The sequence below is a fragment of the Pagrus pagrus genome (genome assembly GCF_965226575.1).
Source record: "Pagrus pagrus genome assembly, chromosome: 4".
Classification (NCBI taxonomy): domain Eukaryota; kingdom Metazoa; phylum Chordata; class Actinopteri; order Spariformes; family Sparidae; genus Pagrus; species Pagrus pagrus.
In genome coordinates this window covers 6,635,928-6,660,601 of record NC_140188.1, presented here as the reverse complement: position 1 = coordinate 6,660,601, position 24,674 = coordinate 6,635,928, and the positions used below count along the sequence as shown (strand labels likewise).

General features: G+C 41.3%; 4 protein-coding genes across 6 annotated transcripts in view; 2 read left to right on the top strand and 2 right to left on the bottom strand.

The window, feature by feature from the left end:
- The window catches only part of mtus2b (microtubule associated tumor suppressor candidate 2b), a 28,328-nt gene extending 22,906 nt beyond the window's left edge, over nt 1-5,422 (top strand). For 2 of the 3 annotated variants that reach the window (XM_084351182.1, XM_084351181.1), the window contains exons 8-15: nt 249-315; nt 783-997; nt 1,272-1,377; nt 1,464-1,537; nt 1,628-1,726; nt 1,823-1,942; nt 2,236-2,336; nt 2,520-5,422. In XM_084351182.1, the coding sequence (XP_084207308.1) occupies nt 249-315; nt 783-997; nt 1,272-1,377; nt 1,464-1,537; nt 1,628-1,726; nt 1,823-1,942; nt 2,236-2,336; nt 2,520-2,727 (990 nt within the window). In that variant the 3' untranslated portion in view covers nt 2,728-5,422. The remainder of the gene's footprint in view (nt 1-248; nt 316-782; nt 998-1,271; nt 1,378-1,463; nt 1,538-1,627; nt 1,727-1,822; nt 1,943-2,235; nt 2,337-2,519) is intronic. The other variant, XM_084351183.1, reaches the window with a different exon arrangement.
- A 656-nt stretch (nt 5,423-6,078) lies between these two features.
- Nucleotides 6,079-11,537, bottom strand: stoml3a (stomatin (EPB72)-like 3a; the record flags this gene model as incomplete). The annotated part of the gene is made up of 7 exons (XM_084350536.1): nt 6,079-6,484; nt 6,593-6,727; nt 7,196-7,399; nt 7,583-7,665; nt 8,152-8,224; nt 8,616-8,719; nt 11,459-11,537. 7 exons carry the CDS (start codon nt 11,535-11,537, stop codon nt 6,293-6,295), a joined length of 870 nt encoding a protein of 289 aa, XP_084206662.1. The 3' UTR covers nt 6,079-6,292.
- A 1,602-nt stretch (nt 11,538-13,139) lies between these two features.
- On the bottom strand, nt 13,140-18,773 carry slc25a15a (solute carrier family 25 member 15a). Its single transcript, XM_084350134.1, has 7 exons — nt 18,380-18,773; nt 18,200-18,291; nt 17,234-17,492; nt 16,175-16,315; nt 15,914-16,089; nt 15,670-15,828; nt 13,140-13,487 (listed from the first exon to the last, which is right to left on the bottom strand). Exons 2-7 carry the CDS (start codon nt 18,252-18,254, stop codon nt 13,366-13,368), a joined length of 912 nt encoding a protein of 303 aa, XP_084206260.1. The 5' UTR covers nt 18,255-18,291; nt 18,380-18,773; the 3' UTR covers nt 13,140-13,365.
- Nucleotides 18,774-20,118: 1,345 nt separating this feature from the next.
- Nucleotides 20,119-24,674, top strand: part of foxo1a (forkhead box O1 a) — a 28,672-nt gene continuing 24,116 nt past the window's right edge. The window contains exon 1 of the mRNA XM_084352162.1: nt 20,119-21,139. Coding sequence (XP_084208288.1) covers nt 20,486-21,139 — 654 coding nt within the window. The 5' untranslated portion in view covers nt 20,119-20,485. The remainder of the gene's footprint in view (nt 21,140-24,674) is intronic.

Genomic DNA, 24,674 nt, shown 5'->3' with positions numbered 1-24,674 from the left:
CTGGTGTGCATAAAAATAATCTTAAGAGTGAAGCCCAATGGCTCAGTGACGAGCAGTGTCACCAGACAGGTCCTGCTGGGTTTGAAGCCAGAAAAGTGCTTCCCTCATAGACTGGGTGGACAAACTATTACAAACACCCAGTCCTGTGTGTGTGTATCAGTTGTACCACAGTGTTACTCTACTGCAGGTGTTTCAAATCCATTGGTACAGCTCTGAGGTGTTCACTGCTGCGTGTGTTTGCATTTCAGAGTGAGAGTGCCATTGTGAAGGAGAGGGAACTGTCCCTGGAGCTCGCCAGAATCAGGGATGAAGTGGGTAAGTGGGATACAGTGTGACAGATATGGAACCACAGGGAGGAGAGAAGGCAGCGAGTCACGCACTGCTTACTGCACATCATGTATTATACAGTATAAAACCACAAGGGACCAGAGGACGGAGTGAATCCACTCTGCCGAGGACAGTGTGGTCAAAGATCGAACACCACATACCAGACACTGTAGAAATGCTGCCATCATTGTTGAGACTTCAGAACATACTCTGACTCCTTTAGGACTTAAAATTTAGGTAAGAAATAGGGAAGCCAGCCAGTATAAGTTCTTTATTACAGGTGGTGATGGTGGTCATACTGCTCTTGTCCATAATGGGCCACAAGTTCCCCGTAGCTGCTTTAACAAAACAAATTAACATCCAGACTTCACAGAACAATAATAAGTTGATTCTCTGGAAATTAGCACATGACCTCGAGAAACGAACTGAAGCATTTCCTTTTCGTTGTGCTCCAGCTTTCAGTGTTGCACACTGGGAGCAACTGCAGAAGGAGAAGCAGGAACTGGAGCGGCGTTTCGAGGCTGAGCTGCAGGGTTTGCGGGCTCAGCAGCAGAGGGAGCTGGGAGCGCTGGAGGAGCGGCTGAAGGCGCAGCACGTGGCCGAGGCCAAGAGCCTGAAGGCCCAACAAAGAGGCGAGCTGGAGGAGCTGCAATTCAAACAGCAGGAGCAGGTGTGTGCGTCTGGATGAAGACTGGTTCTGTGTTCCAAGTAGCATACTTTTAATTTTTACTTTCAGTACGTACTGCAGCTGCCCTTACAAAGTACCACTGTTGCAGGCAGTATGCATACAATTTAGACCCACTTCTTCATCGTAACATTGTGCCTTTACCATCATCCATGAAAAATGTTAAAAGTATGTTACACAATCCATTCTGGTGTATGTGTAACAGTGGGCAGTATCAAGTTATTTCTGTGACAATTATTTGTTTCCATCTTTGCCCCAGATCGAGGAGATACGTGACGAACATGAGAGTTCCTTGATGGAGATGGAGATGGCTCACAATGACACACTGGCTACTCTGCAGGAGGAGCATGCCAGGACTGTGAAGAGTAAGCATTTTGACTATGTACTCTCTTTGACTGACACACTCTGCTGCAGTTCAAGAGAAATAATGATACGTTATTTCTTGTGTCAGATCTGAAGATGGCCCATGAACAGCAGACAAAGTCTCTGGAAGAAGAGTTTGAAAAGATCAGACTGTCACTGCAGGTTAACACTTTTTTTTTTACAAATAACTTGTATGATATATTTTGTAGTTAGTGACAGTGATTAACAGGTCCGTATGCTTGTGGTCACCAGGATCAGGTAGACACGCTGACATTTCAGAACCGCAGCCTCAGAGACCGAGCCAAGCGCTTCGAAGAAGCTCTGCGCAGGAGCACAGATGAGCAGATAGTGGTAACTGCTGCATGACAAAGTACAGGACACAGTTGACTGCTTTGGTGACGGTAGCTGGATGCAACTTATGATGATGTTGTTGTCTGCTGTCACCAGGATGCTTTGGCACCATATAAACACATTGAGGAGGACCTGAAGAGTCTGAAAGAAGTTCTGGAGATGAAGAATCAACAAATTCATCAACAGGACCTGAAGATCTCAGAACTGGAGAAAATAGTAGGTTTCAAATTTCTGCTTTAGTTCAGCAGCTGAGGAAAACTGGTGCTTGGCTCAAGCTGTTGTGAAGTTGTGTTAAAAATAATAAACTCAAACATAGAAGTTGTGCTAACGACCAGGGTGAGCTAATGATGACATCAGATGCACAAAGAGGGACCTATTCAGCATATCAGAGGAAGGTCTCCTTTGTAAACTAATATCAGTTCACATATTGCCTGTTTTTACTTGTAATGTGTTGTCCTACACCATTTGAAGAATTTAATGTCGTGCACTGTTTCTCCTGTGTTTTTGAGCAGGCTGAAAAGAATGTGTACCTGGAGGAGAGACTGCAGGTGTTACAGCAGCAGAACGAGGACCTGAAGGAAAGAATAGACAAGAACGTGGCCGTGTCCAGGTCAGAGAAGTCTAAAGTCAATTCAGAAGACACAGAAAACAATTATAGGCAAATACAGCCGTGGGCGAGCTAAATCTTGGGGTTTATCCAACTCTAACTGACAGAGGGTAGAACCTAGACCTTTTTTTTTTTAAGAAATGCAGCACATGTTATTCATGTTTTTCTGTCCCTTCTCTGTCTCAGGCAACTCTCAGCGGAGAACGCCAACCTGCAAGTGAACGTGGAGAAGGAGAGCAACGAGAAGAAGCGGCTGAGTCGCACTAATGAGGAGCTGATGTGGCGTCTTCAGACAGGCGAGCTGAGCCCTCGGATGACTCCCACCTCCTCACCTATCCATCGACCCGCCTCTGGACCGGGCTCCCCTGCCCGCCCACACTCGTACCATCAATGATACTGTCAACGGAAGCTCTTGTATCTTTCTTTCATTCGGCATCGGAAGCCCTGATTTTTTTTAGACTCTTGGTTGAATGTTCCTCTCAGTTAAAAGGGTAGGATTTTACTCTATGTAGAGACACACATACGTTTGTTACTTTGGAGCTGTGACACATTTCCAAAGTCCAACCCCAGGAATTTTCATCTCTGACCTAAAGAATTGTATTAATGATGAGGCCCGTATCGTTCAAAAGGGAATTCTCTGCACTCCTCTTTTTCTATTCCACCTGAACGCCACACAAAACAGACGTGCTGCAGATTAAAGACGTGGGCATTGTAGACTCCAGAGAGCAGGATCAGAGTCATGGTGCCTCATTCCCAAGTTTTTGCCTCCATCTACATCACCACCTTCTCATCCAGCGCTCAGGATGATGGACGTACAAGACATAGCAAACATCAAGTGCAACAAAACGAACACAAGAAGCGCCTTTGCTGTCCATTTTTCTCCCACCAGCAACGTTTGTCAAGGCACAGGCGATACTTTGAGTACAGTCACAAACCTACCTACAGTCAGTCACTCTCAAAGTGTGGTTTCTTCTCTGGGGCATGTTTACCTTTTCATGCTGAAATATTTCATACATCAGGAGTGTATGAAAGACTACTTAGCCATCCAACCTCAACCATCCATCCGTCTTTAGATATCAGCCTTGACCTGAAATGTAAGATTACAACAACGTAACTCATAAATCCATCAAACTGCCAACACAGTGTAACTATGATACTGAATTTAATTTGTAAAAACTGTACATGGATTGCTTTCTTTAAAGCATGTTCTGTCTTCCAGTTGTAATGCATTTTAGTTTTAGGATTACAGTGTGACGATGTGGAGCAGAAGGGTGAAGGGGCAACACGTCCTCATACAAACTTATTATGTCAATTGCCAGTGACTCCCGAAACGACAAATCTCACCCTTTTCCAAAACAACAGAACCGTTACAGCGTACCAGCGAGAGGCGTACCGGACCTCTGTCGTACGCTCGCAGTTTGGTCAGCTTTTGGCAAGAAACTACTGAGTTAGGTTTAGGAAAACACTTTACCCCAACCCTCCATCCAGTCCTCCTCTCTTTGTGGACAATTCTCTTCATATTACTTGACCTGACTTCCTCCATTGCTGCTGTAATATTTACTATGGCCACTAGAGGTCGCTGCCTATCAAAAAATTTAACCATGAGTGGTAATAAGCTGCTTTCACAGTCAACCTGTATGGTGGTTTTTCTGATGAGGACGGTCTGGAAGGGGAAACACACGTCACATCTCTTTTCTAATAAAACAGAGCAGGATTAAGTCTAATGAAACCAAGACATAAATCACTGTATTATACTGTTTCAGACGAATCTTGCATTTTTTTATGTGAGATGTTGCCCCTTACCAGTCGGATCAGGAAAACAAAAGAATTTTCCTACAAAACGAAAGTGCAGGATCTGTAGAAACCACCAAAGAGTAAATCTTTCAACACAGCAGTTCATCATGTACTGTAGCGGTCACATGTCTGGAGTTCAGTGGTGCAGAATCTGACATAAATGGTGCAGACGTCGCGGTTCTCGTCAACATGTTTCAGTTTCTGTTCATTTTGTTGCAGACGCACAGTTTTCCATACTTTCTTTAAGTGAACCTTATCATCACTCTTGCAGCTGACTCAAACTTTCTGATTGTTTCTGTGTCTTTTGAAATTTACCACAGAAACCCTCATGAACAAAAAAACTAATATGGCTTCTAAACATCAGTTTGTACCTCCAATTGACTCTCGGCAGAAATCCTTTGTTTTGAATTCGAAAGAAAAGAGAATCCTGAAAACCTGCAAGCTGTTACCTCATTTCTCAGTGTAGAGAATAATCTCAGGTCTTGAGGAGAATTATGAGTAATAGAAGGGAAGCAACTGCCATAACTGTTTTCTCAATTAATTATACTTTTGTTTTAATATACTTTGCTCATGTTTACATTACCACTCAGCTCAACTGTCTTCTGCAAGATAGCCTTTTCTATAAAAATGAGTTGGATGTACAGAATATGTTGAACTATTTTAAAGAGCATAGTGCAGTCAACACATATATGAAAGTAGATTGAAGAAATATTGCTTTATTATAATAATGTGATACAATAATCAGCACCCCCAGACACATACAATTAGCTCAAACAGGGATTTGGTTGTAGGTGAGATGCATTAGATGATATGATGTTTAACTTGGCTGATTGATGTTTAACAATATTTCCCTCCGTCAGGTACTCTGATTGCCTCTGTGTCCTGTGGACATGACCTTGTGCTCATTTACTGAATGTTTGTTCGACACTAGAATAAGAAGTTTTGTTTACAGTTTACATCCAGTGTCAGAGAAGGTCGGTGTATAAGGTGGATGCTGGTACTTCAGTTGATTGTTTACAGGACTTCTCTTGTAAAGATTCAGTATTTCAGAAATTCATGCTCTGCGTAAGTTATATGAAAGCATGTCTTAATAATGTGCATTATTTTTGTTTTACATTTCTTGTGCATTTCATTTATTTATGTATTTATTTATTTGTCCTCCTCCAGAACTGCGTCTGTAGCTTAACTGGTTAAATTATTGTGGTCAGTGATGAGACACTAATGTCTATTCTGTATATGTTGCACTTTGTATTTAAGTATTAAATCACAAGAACAAAATAAGGGTCCAAATGTGAGATTTGGTGTGGATTTATGTCTTTAAATACATAATTATTCTGTTCTATATTTTCCATTCTTACATAGGAAAAGGACATGAAACTATTCTTTTGTTTTAGTAAAAATAGAAAACTTTCTATAAGTTATAATGCATGAGCGTGCAGTTCAGCAGTAAAAACACAAGGCCTTCTGTACCAAACATTATCTGAAGAGATGCCACTGAAGCTTAGAGCAGTAACAACAACAACAGTGCGAATCTGTTTTAATTGCAGTATTCATACAGCGGTCATTTTCCTCTGAGATACTTCTGGGTTCCAGGTTGCAAATCACATAAATGTGGTGAATCTGACAAATTGTTTGCATTTCACCGCTTCCTCATTGATCAGCGACTGAAAAGATGTTGGATAGCTAAAATCTTGAGGGGCATTAGGCCATATTTCCAGGTAAAACAACATATTTGATAACCTGTTAGCCAACGTTAGCATTCAGAAACATCCATTAGTGTGTTTCAGTTGTCTTTTCAGTTGCTGATCAATCAAGAAGCAGTGAAGTGATAACATCTTGTTAGAGTCCCTACATTCATAGGACTTGCAACCTGAAAAAGCAGCAACACACTTGAGCTTCCTGCCGTGAGCATGATATCAGAGGAAAATGGCGGCTGTGTCAATCTGATTGATTGCTGGCTACACATTAAATAACGCTGGCTTAAAAATTGAGCCAGTGTGGCGTCAATATAGCACAATTTGACCCAGTATTGGTGTTATTTTTATATTACTGTTGGGTTACTGGATTAAATGGTACTGGGTACAATTAGTAATGTGTCAGTGCTATCTTGACCCCACACTGGGTCAACTTCAACCAAGTTTTTGTTTTAGTGAGTATGAGATTGTTCACTTCCTCTGCATAAATCCCTGCAACAAGTCTATGGGCAGAGGGAAGATGATGGTGGAGTTCTTCTCGGCTGCGATGGAGTTGAGGCTCTGCAGGTAACGCAGCTGGAGAGCGGAGGGTGACTCAGCGATCACCAGAGAGGCTTCTTTCAGAGCCCTGGAGGCCTTCATCTCTCCCTCTGCAGCAATGATCTATAACACAGACACACACAATCATCATTCCTTCCTCCCCTTCTTTGTCATGGTTAGAGTGTATCAAGAGGAAATATATGAAATCTTCACATCATCCTCCCTCTTTACCTTTGCTCTGGCCTCCCGACTGGCTTCTGCCTCTGCTGCCATGGCTCTCTGCAGCTGCTGAGGCAGCTTCACGTCCTTGATCTCCACACGCTCCACCTTAATACCCCACGGATCAGTGGCTTCATCCAGGGATTCCTGAAGAGAATAATTTAACAACAAATACTCCATCACAAGAAACCAGTGTTCGCTCCAGTTATGTTTTAGTAAGCAAGCAATCTAATGACTATGACAAAAAACTTCAGCTGGATAATATTTCAATATTTTTTTAAATTCTGCACCTGGTCAAAACACAAACAAATTATTATAACAAAAATATGGAGGGTAATGAAGTAGATATTGGACTTTTAAACAAATACAGTCCAACTGTACAGCTACACAGCAAGCTGTCTGGTGATCATTGATGGACTAGACATTTTATTAGTGTTTGGATGAAGGCTAAAATGGAAGCTGGCCTAAGAATTAGGTTTTTTTCACCTACATTTAACTAATGGAGGGGTCACCAGAACATAAATTAGTTTTTATTTTACGTTCAACAATTCCTCTCTTCGCAGTTTTTAAATGCAACATTCCCATCCCTCTCTTCTGCCGACCAGGTTTACTCACCTGCATACTGAGAGATATCCCCTCTCTGTCTGACAGCAGCTCTGACAGGTTTTTAGTACCGAGAGCGTTCCTCAGCGTGGTCTGAGCTAGCAGTCGTGTAGATAAGTGAGCGTTGGACACATTGGCCACAGATGAGATGGGGCATTGTATGCGGAAGTACACCACGCCATCCACAGACACGGTCACTGAGTCTTTGGTGAGAATCTGCAACAATGACAAAAAGCTCCAATTAAGATGCTGCCACCATTTTGATCATCCAGGAAGATGATCAACAGTTTTTAATAATGACAGAGACGAGCTGGGATACAGGAGAAACACACATGAGATTCACACTTTTGATTTCAATCGAACAAATGTAAAAAAAAAAAAGAAAAAAGAAAAACGTACCTCTTGTGGAGGGATGTCAAAGGACACAGTTCTCAGGTCGACTTTCACAAAGTTATCAGTGCAGGGCAGAACAAAGAAAAGTCCTGGAAGGAAGAGCCTGCTTTTATTTTTGAGTATCCATCAGTCAAGTACTTTGACAATCTATTCAGATCACTATAAAGTAATCTGAAAAGTAGTAATACCGTTACTAAATAATGTGGATAATCGTTTGTTACAAGTGAAACTCAAACATCTCAATTTTTGCTGAAGTAAAAGTACAAAAGTATCAGAATCAAAATATACTGAATGTACCAAAAGTAAAAGTATTCATTATGTAGAATAACATATTAAGTATAATGTTTATTATATCATTGGATTATAATTATTGATACATTGATGTGTTCATTTCCTTAATGTTGGAGCAGGTAAAGGTACCGTGACCTGGATGACTGAGAACCTTCATCCACATGGTGTACTTACTTTAGTTTATCTGCTTGGTAGCTTGTAGATTGGACTCTTTCAGTCAGGAAACCAGTTTCTGCACATTTTCCCCAACAGTGAATAGTAATGCAACAGATTAAATGACGAACCTGGCCCTTTAGGTTTCCTGTCTGTGATCCGGCCCAGTCTAAAAATGACAGCTCGCTCGTACTCCTTCACTATCTGGATGGTAGAAACGTGTCCAGCCATAGAGAACATTAGAAAGAGGAAAAACAAATTATTTTAAAAGGTAAAAGTTAACTCTGACATGTTGTCACGTCAGTCAACTAAATGCAAATGCATCATTGTAATGGTTAGACCCATATTAGCCATAACAACGCTGGCATAGTTGGCATCCAATTCTTATATGGTTGTCAGCCATATGCATATGTCCACACTTATCTTTCTTGCAATCCTGCTAGAGTTAATTTTTTCAATGATGAAGCAAATCATTTATGAACCAGTCAAGGGAGGGCTTACAATTTATCCATCTGCTACAGTCAATATGATTTTTACCCATCAAATACTGGTCTAATCCTAATCAGTAGTGTACCACAATGAGAACATACTCCACCTTAACACACATAAATAATGTGAGCGGGAAGGTTATTGCTATGAAGAGGAGGGATATGAGGACGAGTATCCACCCGAAACATCCCAGTCTGCCTGAGCTTTTATCTGTAGAGAGAGTAAAAAACACTTCACAAGCTTCTACTGGAGTGCACAGAGGGATGTATGTTACTGCATATGTATGTATGGAAAATACTAGTTACAGTATTGCATATTTTACATGGCACCTTTCTTCCACATTTGTGAGTGCTTGAATCCAGACAGAACACTGTTTTTAGTCATTTTGTGACACCGTTAAACAGTTTAAACACAACACGATCCAGTGGGACAGCACCTTTTATTAATGGTGACACAAAACATTGATGCAATCAGGCAGCGAGACGTCTCATTTGTCACTAATGAGGTAATTAATCTCTGAGGGAGGTCACGTAACTTCAAATCCACCTGAGTCACAGCATGTTGTGTAAAGCTGCTGAACTGTTTATGTATCATTCCTAAAATGTTTACATTGTGATGGAGTTACAGAAAAAGCTAACTAATATTTCAGTTATCGTCAATATGTTGATTGTTCTGTTTATTATTCAATAACGTAGTCTATAAAAATGGGGGGAAAAAATGCAGAACATAATGTCTGAGAGCCCAATGTGACCTCTACAAGTGAAGTAGCTTTGTTCATCTATTTTTGTTCATTTTCTCATCTAACAAGAGAACAACATCCAATGCTTCCAGCATCTCATGTCTGATTTTTTTCATTGGCTTTTCATTGTAAAATTGAGTATCTTTGTATTCTGGACTGCTGTAAGGACAAAACAAGCTACTGCACTTTAAGATGTACCCTTGGGTCCAAAATCTAAAGATATTAAATCTGCAATGATAAAGCAGACATATCAGGCTCAGGTCTGAGAAGCTGGAGGCAGTGAATGGTTGACATTTTTAAGTGCTGTTGAAGGACGATGCTGGAACATTTGTCCTTAAAGAGCTTTTAGTGGACAAGAAACAACTATTTTCATGATCACAATTCTTTCAAAAAAGTATAGAAACACTACAGAAGCCCGTGAGGGGCAAGGGAGGATTTTTTTTTTCTAGTGCTCCTTTTTCTTAGTCCTAAAAATGTTTTTTTCATGTTTGAAACTGAATGAAAAAAATTTTTTTTCACAGGTGAAAATATTTTTTTTCATGTGTCGAGCCGAGTGAAAAAAAAGTTTTTTCCCAAGTGAAAATTTAATTTGGATGCTTTTCATCGTATTAAGGACATGAATAGTGGCACACTTCTGCCTCTTGTGGTCAAAATGAGTATTACAGAAACACTTGTAAAAATATATTTTTCACTGGATTTCACACACGGAAAAAAAATATTTCACTTGTGAAAATTATTTTTTACTCCTCTCAACACAAGAAAAAAATTAATTTTCACCCATGAAAAAAAAATTACTCAGCTCGACACATAAAAAAAAAAATTTCACCAGTGAAAAACATTTTTTTCACTCCGTTCCACACATGAAAAAAAATATTTTAGATCTTAGAAAAAGGAGCACCAGAAAAAAAATTAAAAATTTCTCTGTAAAACACTGATAGGAACAGTGGACTTAATAGAATGTAATACTGTCAGTGGGTTAAGCACAACGTTCCACATCACATCACAAAGGTGTATACGTTACATTTAAGTGAAATCATTTTTTCCTTGTTTAGGACTTTTTTATAGGCATTAAAAAGAAGGATATCACTCTAATGCACAGGATTATCAAGAAAGGTGAGATTATTCAAACATCAGACATTAAACTCTGGGCCTTAAAAGACGTTGGTGAAACCACACGCATGTGTAACAGAAAGATAACCTGTTGAAGAAACATGTTTTAAACCTTATACCAAACTTTTTTTTTTTTTTTTCAAAAAAAACAACATATTTAAATGGTGATTCTATACATGCAGTTTTTATGTCACAGTGACCATTAAAAATGAAGTTATGGCTCTCTCCTCATTCATCTAGATAAGGGCCTGGTCTTGTTCGCCTGAAATAACTGTTTAGTCACATTTGCCAACCTCCTTCCTCACTCTGTTACTCTGCAGTAAATAACAGGATATTCTGGGGTTGAACATTGTTGTAAACACTTGGGATTATGTAAGCACATAACTCAACAAAATATATATTTTTAAAAAAGGTCCTGTTGTTTTTAAACATTTTAAAGCTGAAATGTTACATATTGTATCTTTAAGTGGCAATGACAAAAACAAAAAACTTACAAAAAAGAAAAATTCCAGCTGTGAATCAGGTTTTATTTGTGGAGTGAGTGGGCTGTGAGCGAGACTAGCAGCCAGTCAGTGTAATGGATGGATCATGACTAATGCTCCAAACAGCCTGTCTCAGTAGAGGTGGGAGTTCTGGGAACTGACGTCATCAAGTGAAACCAAACTATTTTTGATTAATTTGCTCGAGACGTGTATCAATACATTCAATTATTACATATAGATTTTAAATGTATGTAAATATTGTTGGATTATTTAGTTTGATTAAGTATTTCTTGTTTAGAATCTGTTGTTGTGTCCTCACCGTGTGTCGTAGTGTAGTAAACCTTTTATTATTATTGTGAAAAAATGCCTTTTGATTCACAATAATAATGAACATTGTAAGTAATAATAAAGCTTTAAAGACAATTAAATTAACTCTGGATTATGTCGTGTCAAAGTATTCTGTAACCTCTGTCTGATTTTCTGATCAGCAGAGACACCTGCAAGAATTCCTGGGTCCCTTAAAAACAGCACCCTGGGGCCCTCGACTGTATTAATTACCGGATATAATGACAGTAAAAGTAAAACATGCACTTTTAAAAGATCATAAAAACTCCTTACCTTCGACAGTATCCACAGTGTTGATCTGAAATTTGCCTTGTGTCACCATCTCGGCCGTGCTGGACGTTGTTGAGATCATTAGTGAGAATGTTGTCGCTGTGATGAAGCGAGTGAAGCAGCGCTGCACTTGTTTACCTGTCTGCTCTCCCTGCGGGGCGTGGCCTGTTCACGTCCCTCATCACCTGCTGCATCTCATGAGTCTGACACAGACACACACACACAAACTCCCACCTCACCTGGTTGGTGGGTGCCAACAGGTAACATGAACCATACAGCCGAAGCAGTCTCTATGTGGCTCCCGTGATGGAAAGCTATGAGTTGAGTTCTTGTGCTTTCCCATTATACATTCACATCCAGTAGTCTGACACCTGTTGGGTGCAGGTTATGAATAAACAATAGCTGGCATCCAAGTCGTGAAACATGAGAGCGGGTGCAGGCACAAGAAGATGTGATCATGTCTCTCCTCCCTTAGAATGGAAGTTTTACCAGTATTTAAAATGTGCGAGGAGATTTCAGGAGAACGTTAAATATATAGACAAAACAAGTGTGAGGCGGAGAGGGGGGAGGTGTGAGGTAAAGACACCCAAACTTACCAAAGGAAATGAACTTGATAGACTTTATATGGATTGAGAAATTTGAACAGTAATGGTGTGTGACTGAGAGTAATGTAGATACATAATCACAGTATGTTCAAGGTAAGTACACAGTGTGTGTACATGTGAGCTGCTTGTTGCCAACATTTTCCAGTGAGGTTTAATCAACTGTCACATGATACTTGGTCACATGACAGCTCACTACAGCACATGATGCGTGAATCCAGGCTCATTTGTTAACAACGCTACAACACACAAGTTTAAAATCCAAGCAAGATGCTGGCATGGGTGGATGGTTTGGTAGTTTATTGTAATGGGATGAAAAACATGTTTCAAAAGATCAGGGTGTGTGCTCTTCAGGCTTTTGTGTGTTTTAGGTCAAGTCTGTTGTACATCCCGTCCAGCTGGGTTACTCACAATTACTGGCAGCGTCTTTTTTTTTTTTTTTTCTTTTCAAAATTGTTTCCAAGAAAGGCAAAAGATTCACTTCCTCCTGTATCTTGAGTTTTACTTTGACAATCAGCATGTTGGAAACAGAAAGTACATTACAGACTGCACCCTCCGCCAAGATGATGATGAAGTTTTATAGTCGACAAAACATTTCTAGACCTTCACAGCAGAACAGTGTTACAGCATTCTCCTACACAAATGATGTAGCTGGGGACTTAAAATAAAAAAAACCCAAACTACATACAATGGGAATCCACAGCTAGTACTGTGGTTGCAAATGACTTTTGAAATCAATTTGGAATCTAGTTTCCGGGGACTTAGATTACTCTGGTTGAGCCGTATGGAGCCATTTTTTGGGTTTCTTTGGGTTTCTACTTCTTCAGTTGTTTCGGAGAACGCAGCAACACTGTTTTGCTGTGAAGCTCCAGAAATCTTTTGGTGTCTATGAAACTTCACTCCCACGGATTAAGAAGCAAACAATTTTTTTGCTGCAAGAGGAAACTAGTTTAGCATGAACAGGATCCTCTTGTAGCGAGGCCGGCAGAATATCCTTCAGCTAATAGAAAGAAACTAAAACAAACACAAAAAAAACCCAAGACAAAACAGTACAAAATTAAGGTTAAGTATGACAGTAAGACTTATGGGATTAATACTTTATTTCTTAATCGCTGTTTGTTCACAATATATTCAAATCAACAGCCATAACCAAAACCTCATTATTTGCATATTTTTTGGTCACACTTAATCAAACATAAAGACACAATAAAACTTAATACTTATTATTAGTCATTTCATTTTAGAAATACAAGAAGACATGGCAGGGTTTCATCAGAATACTTGATTCAATGGTGACGACCCTCCACATCAGGCACCAGCTGCCTCCATCATAAACTTGCGACTGAGCTCATAAGCCAGGAAGAGGGCTCCGTTGGCAGGGAAGGTGCGTATCATGGTAGGAGTGAGGCCAGAGTACAGAGCAGTGAACCCTGTGGGACAAGACAGAGTCAAACAGCTACACAGGCCATTCCCCACAGATGAGTCAGGCACCAGGTACGTGCACACATAGGGCCCAGGGTGCTTGAGCCCCTGCCCTTTTTGCCTCGTATTAAAAAGTGCCCTTTTTGTGTGTTTTTTAATTGAATAAATAAATTCCTGTTGTACATAGGGATGTCAGAAAACGGCAGTATAAAAACGCCACGTTTATCTACCGCACGCATTTCCTTGTAATACGGTGTTGTGTGTGTGTTGAGCCTAAAGCCGCTTCTCTGTCCACTCTGTCTCTAACAGAGGGGCGAGTGAGAGAGAGAGAGAGAGAGAGAGAGAGAGAGAGAGAGAGAGAGAGAGAGAAGAATAATCTAATATGACAGCTGTCTGTGTAGGCTGTTTATCTTGCCACAAATCTTAAACTTCTTCCAGATATTGAGTTTATTGAAACTTTGCTGTTGTAAACATTGCTGCTCCTACTAACATTCACAGCAGTCACAGTAGTGATTTCTTGGTTATGCAAGCTGTGTTAATGTGCAACCTTGGAAAAAATATCATATGAGTCTTAGCCTACCAGTTCGGATCATGACTCGGTTTCGGGAAGTTGGGAAATTGGTCTAGCTTATTGTCTAGCTAATATAGGTCTCAGGCTACGTTAGCTATGTGTGTTTGTGTGTGTGTGTGTGTGTTTGTGACCAAGCAGTAATGATACTGTACCATTTTATATGCTGGCTTACTGTAGGGTTGCTTTAGTAGTAGAAGTACTGGTAGTAGTACTAGTAGTAGTTGTACAACTACTACTGCTACTACTACTGTAGGCTAATAAAGTAATAATAATAATAATAATAATAATGCAATAAATGATTAATAATATAGCAATTTCAGAGGGTATATAAGCTGTAGGTTATCTGAGTTTGAAATATTACCATCTGTAATTAAACTGGATTCATGTTAATTCTGCCTGCAGCACGTCTTCCAAACCTCAGTATTATGATAATGTGAATAACTGATGTTGACAATAATTTGACACAAAAGTTTTTTTCACAATTGCATATCACTCACCCTTTTCTGACTTTGAGCCCCTGCCCCTCTATAATCATGTGCACGTCCCTGTCAGGCACCCAGCTTGGGCCAATTTCTAACAAAATGCTTCTCACTCTGCATCCAAGTCAGACCGGCGGTGGTGCAACTACAGCTTTCAAAGTCTAAAAGGGTCAGCTGCAACTCAGTGCAGAGGCCCTGAGAAGAAAAACTGATGATCCATTTTCAATTTTTGTCTTTCTTTTTTTTTTAAAAAAAAAGAGAAAAGGTGAAAAAAGTTTGAAAAAACCTATTTCACCTGGAAGAAAGATAAAACAAAGAAGAAAGATAAATATTTTTTTTCACCTGTTTGAAAATGGATCACCATAATGTAACTTCTGTAACTCAGGGCTGCTGTTGTAGTTGTAGCTCAGGTTTTATGTACATAAGAAACTTGGGGTGTAAAGGTTTGCATTAACTGAAGTCTACATTCCACAAGTTAACATTCAAATTCTGACATACTGCGCTCAACCGGCGTGACTGTAAGTGGAGCTTTATTTGTGTCATGTCAACAAACATTTACAGTCTCAAGCTCTGGCTTTCAAAAGTCATGAAAAAAAAACCTCCTTTAATTTATCAATTACTGTTCTTCTAAAGAAATCCTACAAGTATCCGACCTGTTCTGTGAACTCTGAGGCCCATGGTGCCAACAGATGGTGCAGATGGTGTGGCATGTGGCGGTGACTCAGTGCATTAAGCATTCAGACAGAGATGAGATGTACAGTTATATTCGACTAAATGTGCAAATCAGGTCAGACTGTGGTTTTTCACACACTACAGTGTCTGGTTTACAGAGAACAGTGGAATAAAAATATCCCTTTAGAGGCTGCTCTGATCTGAAACATGTAAAACACTTTAACTTTGTTCAGAGCTTATGCCTAACCTGAATCTTCAGCGTCTTTGAGGCGACCCATTGCCATTTTAACTTTTGTGGCTGTGGTATGTTTTGAAAAGCAGTCCACTGGTCTAACATTGCACTCCTGTAACACTGAGTTACCCTTTACGGTAAAAAGTTTGTCTCTGCAGAGATTACTTCTGATTTCTGAATGTCTGAACTCATTATGAAAAGAACAGGACAGCAGATTATTCTAACTGATATCTTACCTTCAGTGCGTATGATACCCGTGAAGGTCTTTATGAAGCCTGACTGCCTCCCAGTTAAAGCGTGCACCTGGATCCTGGACTTCACACAGTCTATGGGATAGACCACCAGCCACAGACAAGCTCCTCCGAATCCACCACTGAACATGAGTGGAAGAACACCTACAAAGACCAGAGTTATTTTGTGGGAGCAGGTCACAGAAACAAAAATGCTTCATTAAAGTTAAATGGGAAATAAAAGCCATACCTATGCTGTCCTTGTCCGTGCCCATGTACTGTGCAAACTTAGACCGACACAGTTCATAGGCGCCGAAAAAGCAGAAGTAACCCGGCATCTCCCTCACGATGGTGGATGTCAGTCCTTGGTAGAAACCCAGGGGACCACTTGTCTTCAACACTGTCTTCACGACTGTCCACGGCGTGCTGGAGTCACAGCACAAAACACAGTTAAAAGTGTGAAACTAAACACGTTCTGCTTGTTTCCGTGTCTCGGTTCGGTCACACCAACCTTCTCTGTCCGCTCGCGATCTTGCCACTTGCCTCCATTTCGTGCATGGCCTGCAGTTGACATTTCACCAGCTCGGTGGGGCATGTCACCATGGCGGAGAAGATGGAGGCTAAAGACCCTGAAGATGCCTTCTGAATATCACTGATGAGCAATGGAAAGGATTCAATAGCAGAAAGTCACAAAGGGCTTTTAGTGTGCATACAGGAAGACGCCAACAGCGGCGAGCGACCAAAACTGTTTGGTTTTATTTTGTATACGTCAAAATTGAATGAAGTGTGTTTTACGATGAGTTAATGAGGCAAATAAGCTCATCTTTGTTCGGTAAAAGAGAGTTAGGAAAATAGATGTAAGATTATTTTCCTTTGTTGACACTACGATGACACGTAGTGAACCAGAAACTTCTCAGAATTAAGTGTTTGTAAGATTGAGAGTCATTCCCATCTTATATCTTTACATCCAATTAAAAGAAACTTGTTGTTCTTCATCACATTTTACAATTATTTTCCGCCAATTAGTGAGCGGTTACGACCAGGGGAAAATAGTAAAATCAGGAACAAACCCGAACATCTGTGTCTTTCACAGCAAAGAAATCTCTAGAACGTCTGTAAAAAGTGAACTCTTACTGTCCAGCTGCTACAATCCAGACTGGAAAACTGTGAGCTGCTCAACATGGTAATCTGTTCTCTGAGGCAGGATGTTGGAGAAGGATGTAAATAGGATACAAAGCTCAGCCCTTGGCTGTAATAATGTCTCAGAAATAATTGAATGATTCACCGTCTCTGCAGTAATTTGTCTCCAAACAACATCATCACTGCAGTCTGTCCCTGCTGTTCAGCTTGAGGAGAAACTTGTTCACATTCTGTAGTGTGTCCCCAAAAGACCCGAACATACTCAGTTTACAATGATGTAAAATTGTGTGACTGGAGCCAGTCGTGACATACTTTCCTCTGCAGGGTGTGGATAGAGGAAGCAGCGACTCATGACAAACACTTACAAGAAGTAGCACTGTAAACTTATTATGGACACACGAATAAATGCACAGAAACGTTAGTGTCAAACCTAAGTTCAGCCCCTTTATCCGTCTTGGACACATAGCGGACCACATCCTGACAGAGACCGTAACTCAAGAAGAGCACGGCGTTCTCACTGATGTTGGCCACAATGGCTGGGGTCGTGCCTTTGTAGAACCCACGCAGTCCCCCCTCCCTGTAGGTGGACATGAAGCAGTGGAAGAAGTTGCGGTACAGTTTTGGGAACGTCTGCATCTTCACCTTTGTGGTGTCAAACGGCTGACCGCTCAGCACGCAAGCTGTGCCACCTGAGAAAGGATTTCAACAGATAAAAATGGAGGTCATGACGGTTTAAACACATTTCATAGTCAAGTTTTCTCCAAATAGATTCACTTTGGTACACAGACTCACAGTGGGTTAATGGTGCTGATCTCATCACATCATGACCAAAGACAACAGTTTCTTTTCTACTGAGGATCATCCATGAAAAATGTATCAACAAAGAGCCTCACTGGTGTGTGTTTCAGAGGTCATCTTTGGCATACCATATTCTAAATGTCTAACACCTGATTGAGATGATTGCAACTTTGTTTTATTACCCAGTTTTTACTTATTTTATTTCCCTGTGTTACACTGTCTGCTGTTTAGATTTAGATTTGCAGTTACCATCACAAATACTGTGTGTAAAGCACTTTGTATCTCTTTTTCAAGGTTCTATACAAATAGAGTTACTATCATTATTAAAGGTTTGCCTGTTTCTGCAGTAGCCTGGACCTGTTTTGTCAGAATAAACGGTGACCACCTCTTAAGATATCTTGGTTTGGTCCTCTTCATCAAAACACAACACACAGTTAATTGTGTGTAATAGTTAGTTGGATACTAGCTGCATTTTGATGAATTACTTGACTTTTTGACAGGTTAGGTTGAGTTTTTGAGGAACAATGGTCAAGACAGACAGACAGACAGACAGATAGATAGATAGATAGATAGATAGATAGATAGATAGTTAACCCACCTATTGCTCCAGCTGTGGTGTCAATGATCGCCTGTATCGTGGGATGTGGAGCCATGATGATTCAAAAGATGCTGTGAACCTGAAACTTTAAACTTGTAGAATGGGGAGAAATTAGTAATAATCTGTAAAGTTATGAAACTACAATAAAGGACAATAAAGTCAGGATGTATCTGACCTCACCTGTGCTCTCCTCACTCTGCTGCAGCTTGTTGATCTTCACCTTTGCTTGTGTCCCTCACCAACAGCACCAGCGTTCACTGCACCACAGGCTGTCAATACGTTGCTCGAGTGTGCACAAGATGAGTTTGAGTCGCCTACACTAGATCCTGTCGTTGAAGTTTCACTATGAGCGTATCCATTTGCACAATGACAGTGGTATTTTCAGGAACCGAGGTCATGGTACGGATTTCCTTTAAATTCAGCCCGGTTTTGCTGTGGGAATGTGACATCGTCTTGTGCTTTCGGTTTCTTGATGCCTGGAGTAATCTTTTGGCGGATTGCATCAAGTTGCGTCTTGCCATGCGTCGTGCGTTAATGTGCGCACTTTACGCAGACCAAGCGCAGACGCAGGAAGCTGGAACAAGTTATCAAGAGGAAGCCGCAACAATGCAGGGAGTTGTTTATTTTATACCCAAACTCCAGCATGATAATTAGGGCTGTGAGCTTTACACTGTGGACTCTCTGCCTTTAATGAACATGACTTCTAAATAAAAAATGTGATTGTACAGCTGAGAAAATTACGCTATTTTCTCCTCGCCCTTATAAATTTGAAGTATTAAATCAATACCAGTCATTCCGGCTTGACACTGTTGTGTTGCCGGAACAATATGTCCCTATCTCAACATGTTATCTGATAGCTGGAGCTGATTAGATAAGAAGGCCTGAAAGGCACAAAAAGCCCGACTTCAGCTCTTTGTCACGCTGAGTGAAGAGGGAGCACAATACGGAAGAGACGAGCGTCTGGTTGTAATACCTGACGATGACCACAAGATGTCACTCCGTGTCAAGCCCGAACAGCTCCTGGTCCAGCAGGAGCGGTTAACCTGCAGCTGAGGACACCGACTGTTTGATTTCCTTTCATTGTGTCTTCTCATAAAAGATAATAATATTTATAAAAGAGAGCTGCAACTGGTGCAAACTGACGATTAATCGATTACATGTGTTGTAAAAGGTTTCTAAAAGCCCAAGATGACGTCCTCAAGTGTCTTGTTTTGTCCGCAACCCACAAATATTCAGTTTACTTTCATAGAGTGAAGACAGGAAAGTATTCACATTCAAGACGCTAGAATCAAATTAATTTGGACTTCACTAATGGAATAGCTGACAACCGATCGATGAATAGTTGCAGCTCTGTTACTACAGTAAACACATATTTGTATTATTTTTGAGCAGTAAATAATGCTCATCCGTAGTATCAGTATTTTAAAGATGTAGCCCTTTGTCTCTGCAGTACAGCTGGATTTGAGAGGTTGTATTCATTTTGATTATTGGCTGCAGAAGCAGTTATGTGTTTTGTTTTGTTCCTAATCTCAATGTGAGTTGCACACGATGATATGGTTTGCCTTGTTTTCATCGGTCATATGTATCAGATGGCAGATGACTTATCCAAAATAGATACTGAATCATGTATAATTGATGGTTTAAGCGGCTAAACGAAAATATATTTTATTAGGATTTACATACATGTAAACACCACTGAGAGGTTCAGAGAATCAAACCCTGGCGAGCTGATCTTCAGAGAGGAACACGGCTGACAGAAAAAAGTTCATTTTTGGGTGCTCAGATACGATGTTTACTAGACGAAAGAATGAAAACAAGGACTTTTTTTTCCTTTCACCTAACTCTTTTGACGCTTTTCATTGGCTCTCTCGTGCTGTCAGTCTAAAATGTGGGCGGTGCCACCCGACAAATGATAGTTCCAGTAAGTCCTCACATGCTGAACAGCTCAGAGAGTCAACAGGCTGTCCGGGGCGCAGACGGAACATCACTACGACTGGATAACAACAACAAACCGACGCTTCAACACACTGTGGACACTCAGACAACTTCTTCTCCTCATGAAACGCCTTTTTACAAACACACTTTTTGTTGTTGTTAACACAGATTTTCACCGGCTTGGGATGTGACTGTCAGTGCAGACTTTGCGCGCAGGCGGAGCTCTGTTTTCCCGGACACATTTATCTCGTGTGTGCGCACATTTGAGAGGCGAAGTTGCCGCTTTAGAGGGGCGACAGGCTCGTCACATTTACGTGACATTGTAACACTTGGCTCCGTCACCTCTCGACCATGGCGGAAGCGGCCCAGCAGCCACACCTGGTGGAGATCGACCCGGATTTTGAGCCCCTGTCGCGGCCGCGGTCGTGCACTTGGCCCCTGCCCCGGCCGGAGTTCATCAACCCGGGCGACTCCAACACGTCCTCGCCGGTGCCGTCTGTGAAGCAGGAGCCCGCCGGCAACAGCGACTTCATCAACAACCTCAGCCTGCTGGAGGAGACCGAGGACTTCACGGAGCAGAAGCCTGTCATCCTGTGCACTGATTTCCAGTGTCAGGAGAACTGCGTCCACCAGCAACCTCCACAGCAGCAACATCAGCAGCAACATCAGCAGCAGCAGCAGCAGCAGCACCCGAACCCGCAACTCCCGCATCACCACCATCAGCAGCAGCAGCCGCAGCAGCAGCAGCAGCAGCAGGTGCCTCTGCTCTCCTCCCCGGTGGGCTCGTCGTCCTCGGCGGCCGCAGCTGCCGCCGCTGCCCAGAGGAAGAGCAGCTCCTCCCGGCGAAACGCATGGGGGAATATGTCATATGCAGACCTCATAACCAAAGCTATCGAAAGTTCTCCTGAGAGCCGACTCACTCTGTCTCAGATTTATGACTGGATGGTGAAGAGTGTGCCTTATTTCAAGGACAAAGGGGACAGCAACAGCTCTGCAGGCTGGAAGGTACGTTTTCTTTTCACCGTTTTGCTACTTTAATACAAGTAAAGTAGTACAGTGTGTGTGTGTGTGTGTGTGTGTGTGTGTGTGTGTGTGTGTGTGTGTGTGTGAGTGCTGCTCATGTCTGATAAAGCAGTTGTCTGTCCCAGCTCTACAAAGTTGTACTTCACAGGGACTTAATTGTGCTTTATGCTACGTTTTTATCTCCTGTGGTATCTCTGCAACATCCCTGCAGGGATTTCTGGCTTTTCTGACTTGTTTGACAGTCAGTTTATTGTGACTATATCATGCTTTTTGGTCAGGGTTTGCTGATGTTTCATCTGCATCACTTCTGCAGATAATTGCATGCCATCCTTGTTTTTTCCCACAATGTTTAGACAAAGGAGGATGCATGAAGAGTTAATTTACTGTGAAATTGTTTATCATCAGCTCCTTTCATTGTCATCCATCTAGTTATGGCACTTCAGCAAACTGACCAATTGCTACCATGACCTGAGACAGTCATCTGACTTCTCCCTGCAGTATGTGATTTATATGAGTCTGCTGACTCAACAGGGTTTTTTTTTTCTCTTTGCCAGTTCCCTCAGTGTGCTTTTTGAAAATGCTGTGAGTTCAGGCTCTGGTATGTTCGAGGCACTTTCCTCCCTTGGCTGTTATTGTAAAGTTAATGACAGATTTTTAGGCTAAATCAGTTTTTTTTTTCCATATCAGAGTGTGTGCTCTGAATGGAGCCGTGATGGCTCTGTGTCGTAAGGAGATACCAGAAGCATTCATGTGTCCTGGAGACTGTCCAACACATTACACAAGAGGGGACTTAAAATTTCTGATGTGGTGTGACAGGCCCTCCCACTGAACACTATTGAAGGGCGTAAACCTCACTTTGGAGACACATAGTTTCAGTGGTGTCTGACAATAAATTGATGACAGCCTACTCTCCCAGCGGGAAATCATATTGAGCCTGCAGTCACACAGTGAAAGATTTATTACGGCTTCCCTCTGTTATAGGCTGTCTGGGCTCTCGATGAAATTTAAAGCAGTCGTCGAGTGTTTTTTTTTTTTTTCTTCCCCTGTCAGAGGAGGCTCCCATGTTTGAGTCATGTGCTGAGCGATTACACACTCATGTCACTGACTAATGCCATCAAGCATTTCTTCTTCTTCTTCTTTAGTTGTGAATCATACAGGCAGATATAAAAATCAGTCATAACTCAAACCGCTTTTGCCCTTTAACCATTTTCCCAAGTTCACTGAGGACAAATGCAGTTTTCAGCATTCACACTCATCCGTTTGACCTCAGTGTTTACAGAAATGACAGCACACATGTTGAGCTGTCAAACATCGTCCCGTCAGTCAAATTATATGAGTGGAAAAACCCCTTCAGTGTGGTGAAATACACACTGTAAACAGAGCGGGCACTGGGCAGCGTGGTGTGAGGGTGGTGATGTTTGTTCGGTTCCTCATGGAAAAGCAACATTGTGTTCATCCTATGCATCGGCACTTCAGCATCTATTTTATCCTATTGCTTTTAGGATTTGTATATAAAATGTTCTTTTCCGATTACTCCATTAACTGTGGCACACAAAACTTTTAAAGAAATTCTTGTGCCAGAGAATGATCAAAAATACAATAACGTCAGAATAAAATAGAAAAGCACAATAGACTTTTAATTAAAAGTGTAAAAGGCGTATGGGCATCGATATATGGTCGCTTAGAGGAGAACATTTATTTATTTATTTTCCCCCCAATGAGCAGTAAATACTTATGGCTAATTAATAAAACAAAACTAAGAGGGGTCAACTGTCATTTATGTTTTCAAATAGTCTTTTAAAAAGAAAAGTATTTTACAACAACAGGTTGTGTTCAAATAACACAACTCAACAGTATACGACAAAAGATAGAAATTCAGGTTATTACAATGATCAGTTTCTCAACTGTGTCCAGAGTAAACCCTCTTCTCAAACAATTCAATAAAGGATCTCTGAAAAAGAAAATAAAGCCAACATGTCCGACGCTGTCTGTCAGCTCATCGTCTTTGTGCACACAGTGTAAGTGTCTGGAAGTGCAGCTGCAGGCTACCGGAGAGCTAGCTGTGTCGTCTTTGAATGTTTGTGCGCAAGTAGGCGAGGAGGGGGAGAGAAAAAATACAGGCAGAATCGGCAATCCTGGGTTTGATTTTGACAATCAAAGCTGATAGCGCGTATCGATCAATTTTTGATTTAGAATCGAAATTGTGAGACCCTTAATGAGGACCTAAGGATAATATTCAGTTTGTGGAAGCTAATGGGGGATCTAAAGAAAGGATCGATAAGCAGTGTGAGGTCAGACGGCACCTCAGAACACAAACAGCTACAGAGCGTTAGTCGCGTAGAGTCCGACGAAGTATAAACAGAGAAAGGAATCAGGGCTGGTATTGAAACTCCAAGAAAGGACCATGTTTCCTATTGACAGTTTTTACTGTAAAATGTTGTAGTAAGCATTTTTGTTAAGAAATCGACTTCTCACTCACCACAGGATTGTCAGCAGTGGTACCAACGTCTCAGTTACCATAAAACACAGCTGCAGTCAACAGCTTCTCAGTGATACTGACTGGCTACAACAAATTAATGAAATTATCATAAAAAGAGTCAGTTCACGCAAGGGACTTGGTGAGTTAACTATCTCCAGCATCATTAACTCTACAATAGTAGATCATTTACATATCTGTAAAACATGCAACAGAGTCACAGTGAAAAAGACGTTGAACATGTCTTGGGTCTTCATTAAGTGAAGTTTCTCTGTGTTGCTCTGTCAATGCAACAGTTATTGTGTGACTGGCGGCTTGGAGAGGGGCGCTCAGGCACCGCCTGGGCCTGCTGCTTATCCTGCCATGTTGGGGGTGTAGACTGAGTAATACTGTGGGAAAGCAAAGTGCCATTCACTGCTGCGAGGGGAGTTATTCATAGAGCTCCCCTCGGTTCCACACAGGGGGGCTATCACACATTGTCTCTCTTCAGAGCGAGCTTACTTATGAGCCGGGGCGAGAGCCAGAGAGGAACTGAGGAAACATGACAATGTAGAATGGTGAATTCTGTGGGCAGCCGTATGGGTTTTGTTGTGTTCTTCGGTGGATTTAAAAAGTAACTTCCAAACATTTGAATTCGTTAATCAGTATTTAACTCCGTGATTCTTTCGGGTTGTTTTTTTGCGAGGTGAGCTTTCTGATCCTCGGCTGTCTTGTTATAGTCTGTCTGGACTGAGGCATCGTGGCTGATTGAAAACAGGAATATGTAAATTGTGCGGCAGACCTCCTTTCAAAGACACCAGCTTTGCAAAATGTCTAGACATTTAAAAAAAACAAGTTTTTACATTGACCTTTCAGTGAGTATCAAATACAGATTCAGAGCAAATAGATTCCATTTTCAAAGTTCGTAATGACTGAAGATTTTTCTGCCCATGGATAATTAGTATGTGTGCAGGCTAAAGTTTGTGGTGTAAGAGTGTTCTCGATGACAGGAGTCACAACACAGGCGCTTCAATTCTTGGCACCATCGACTGTTCAGCCCCT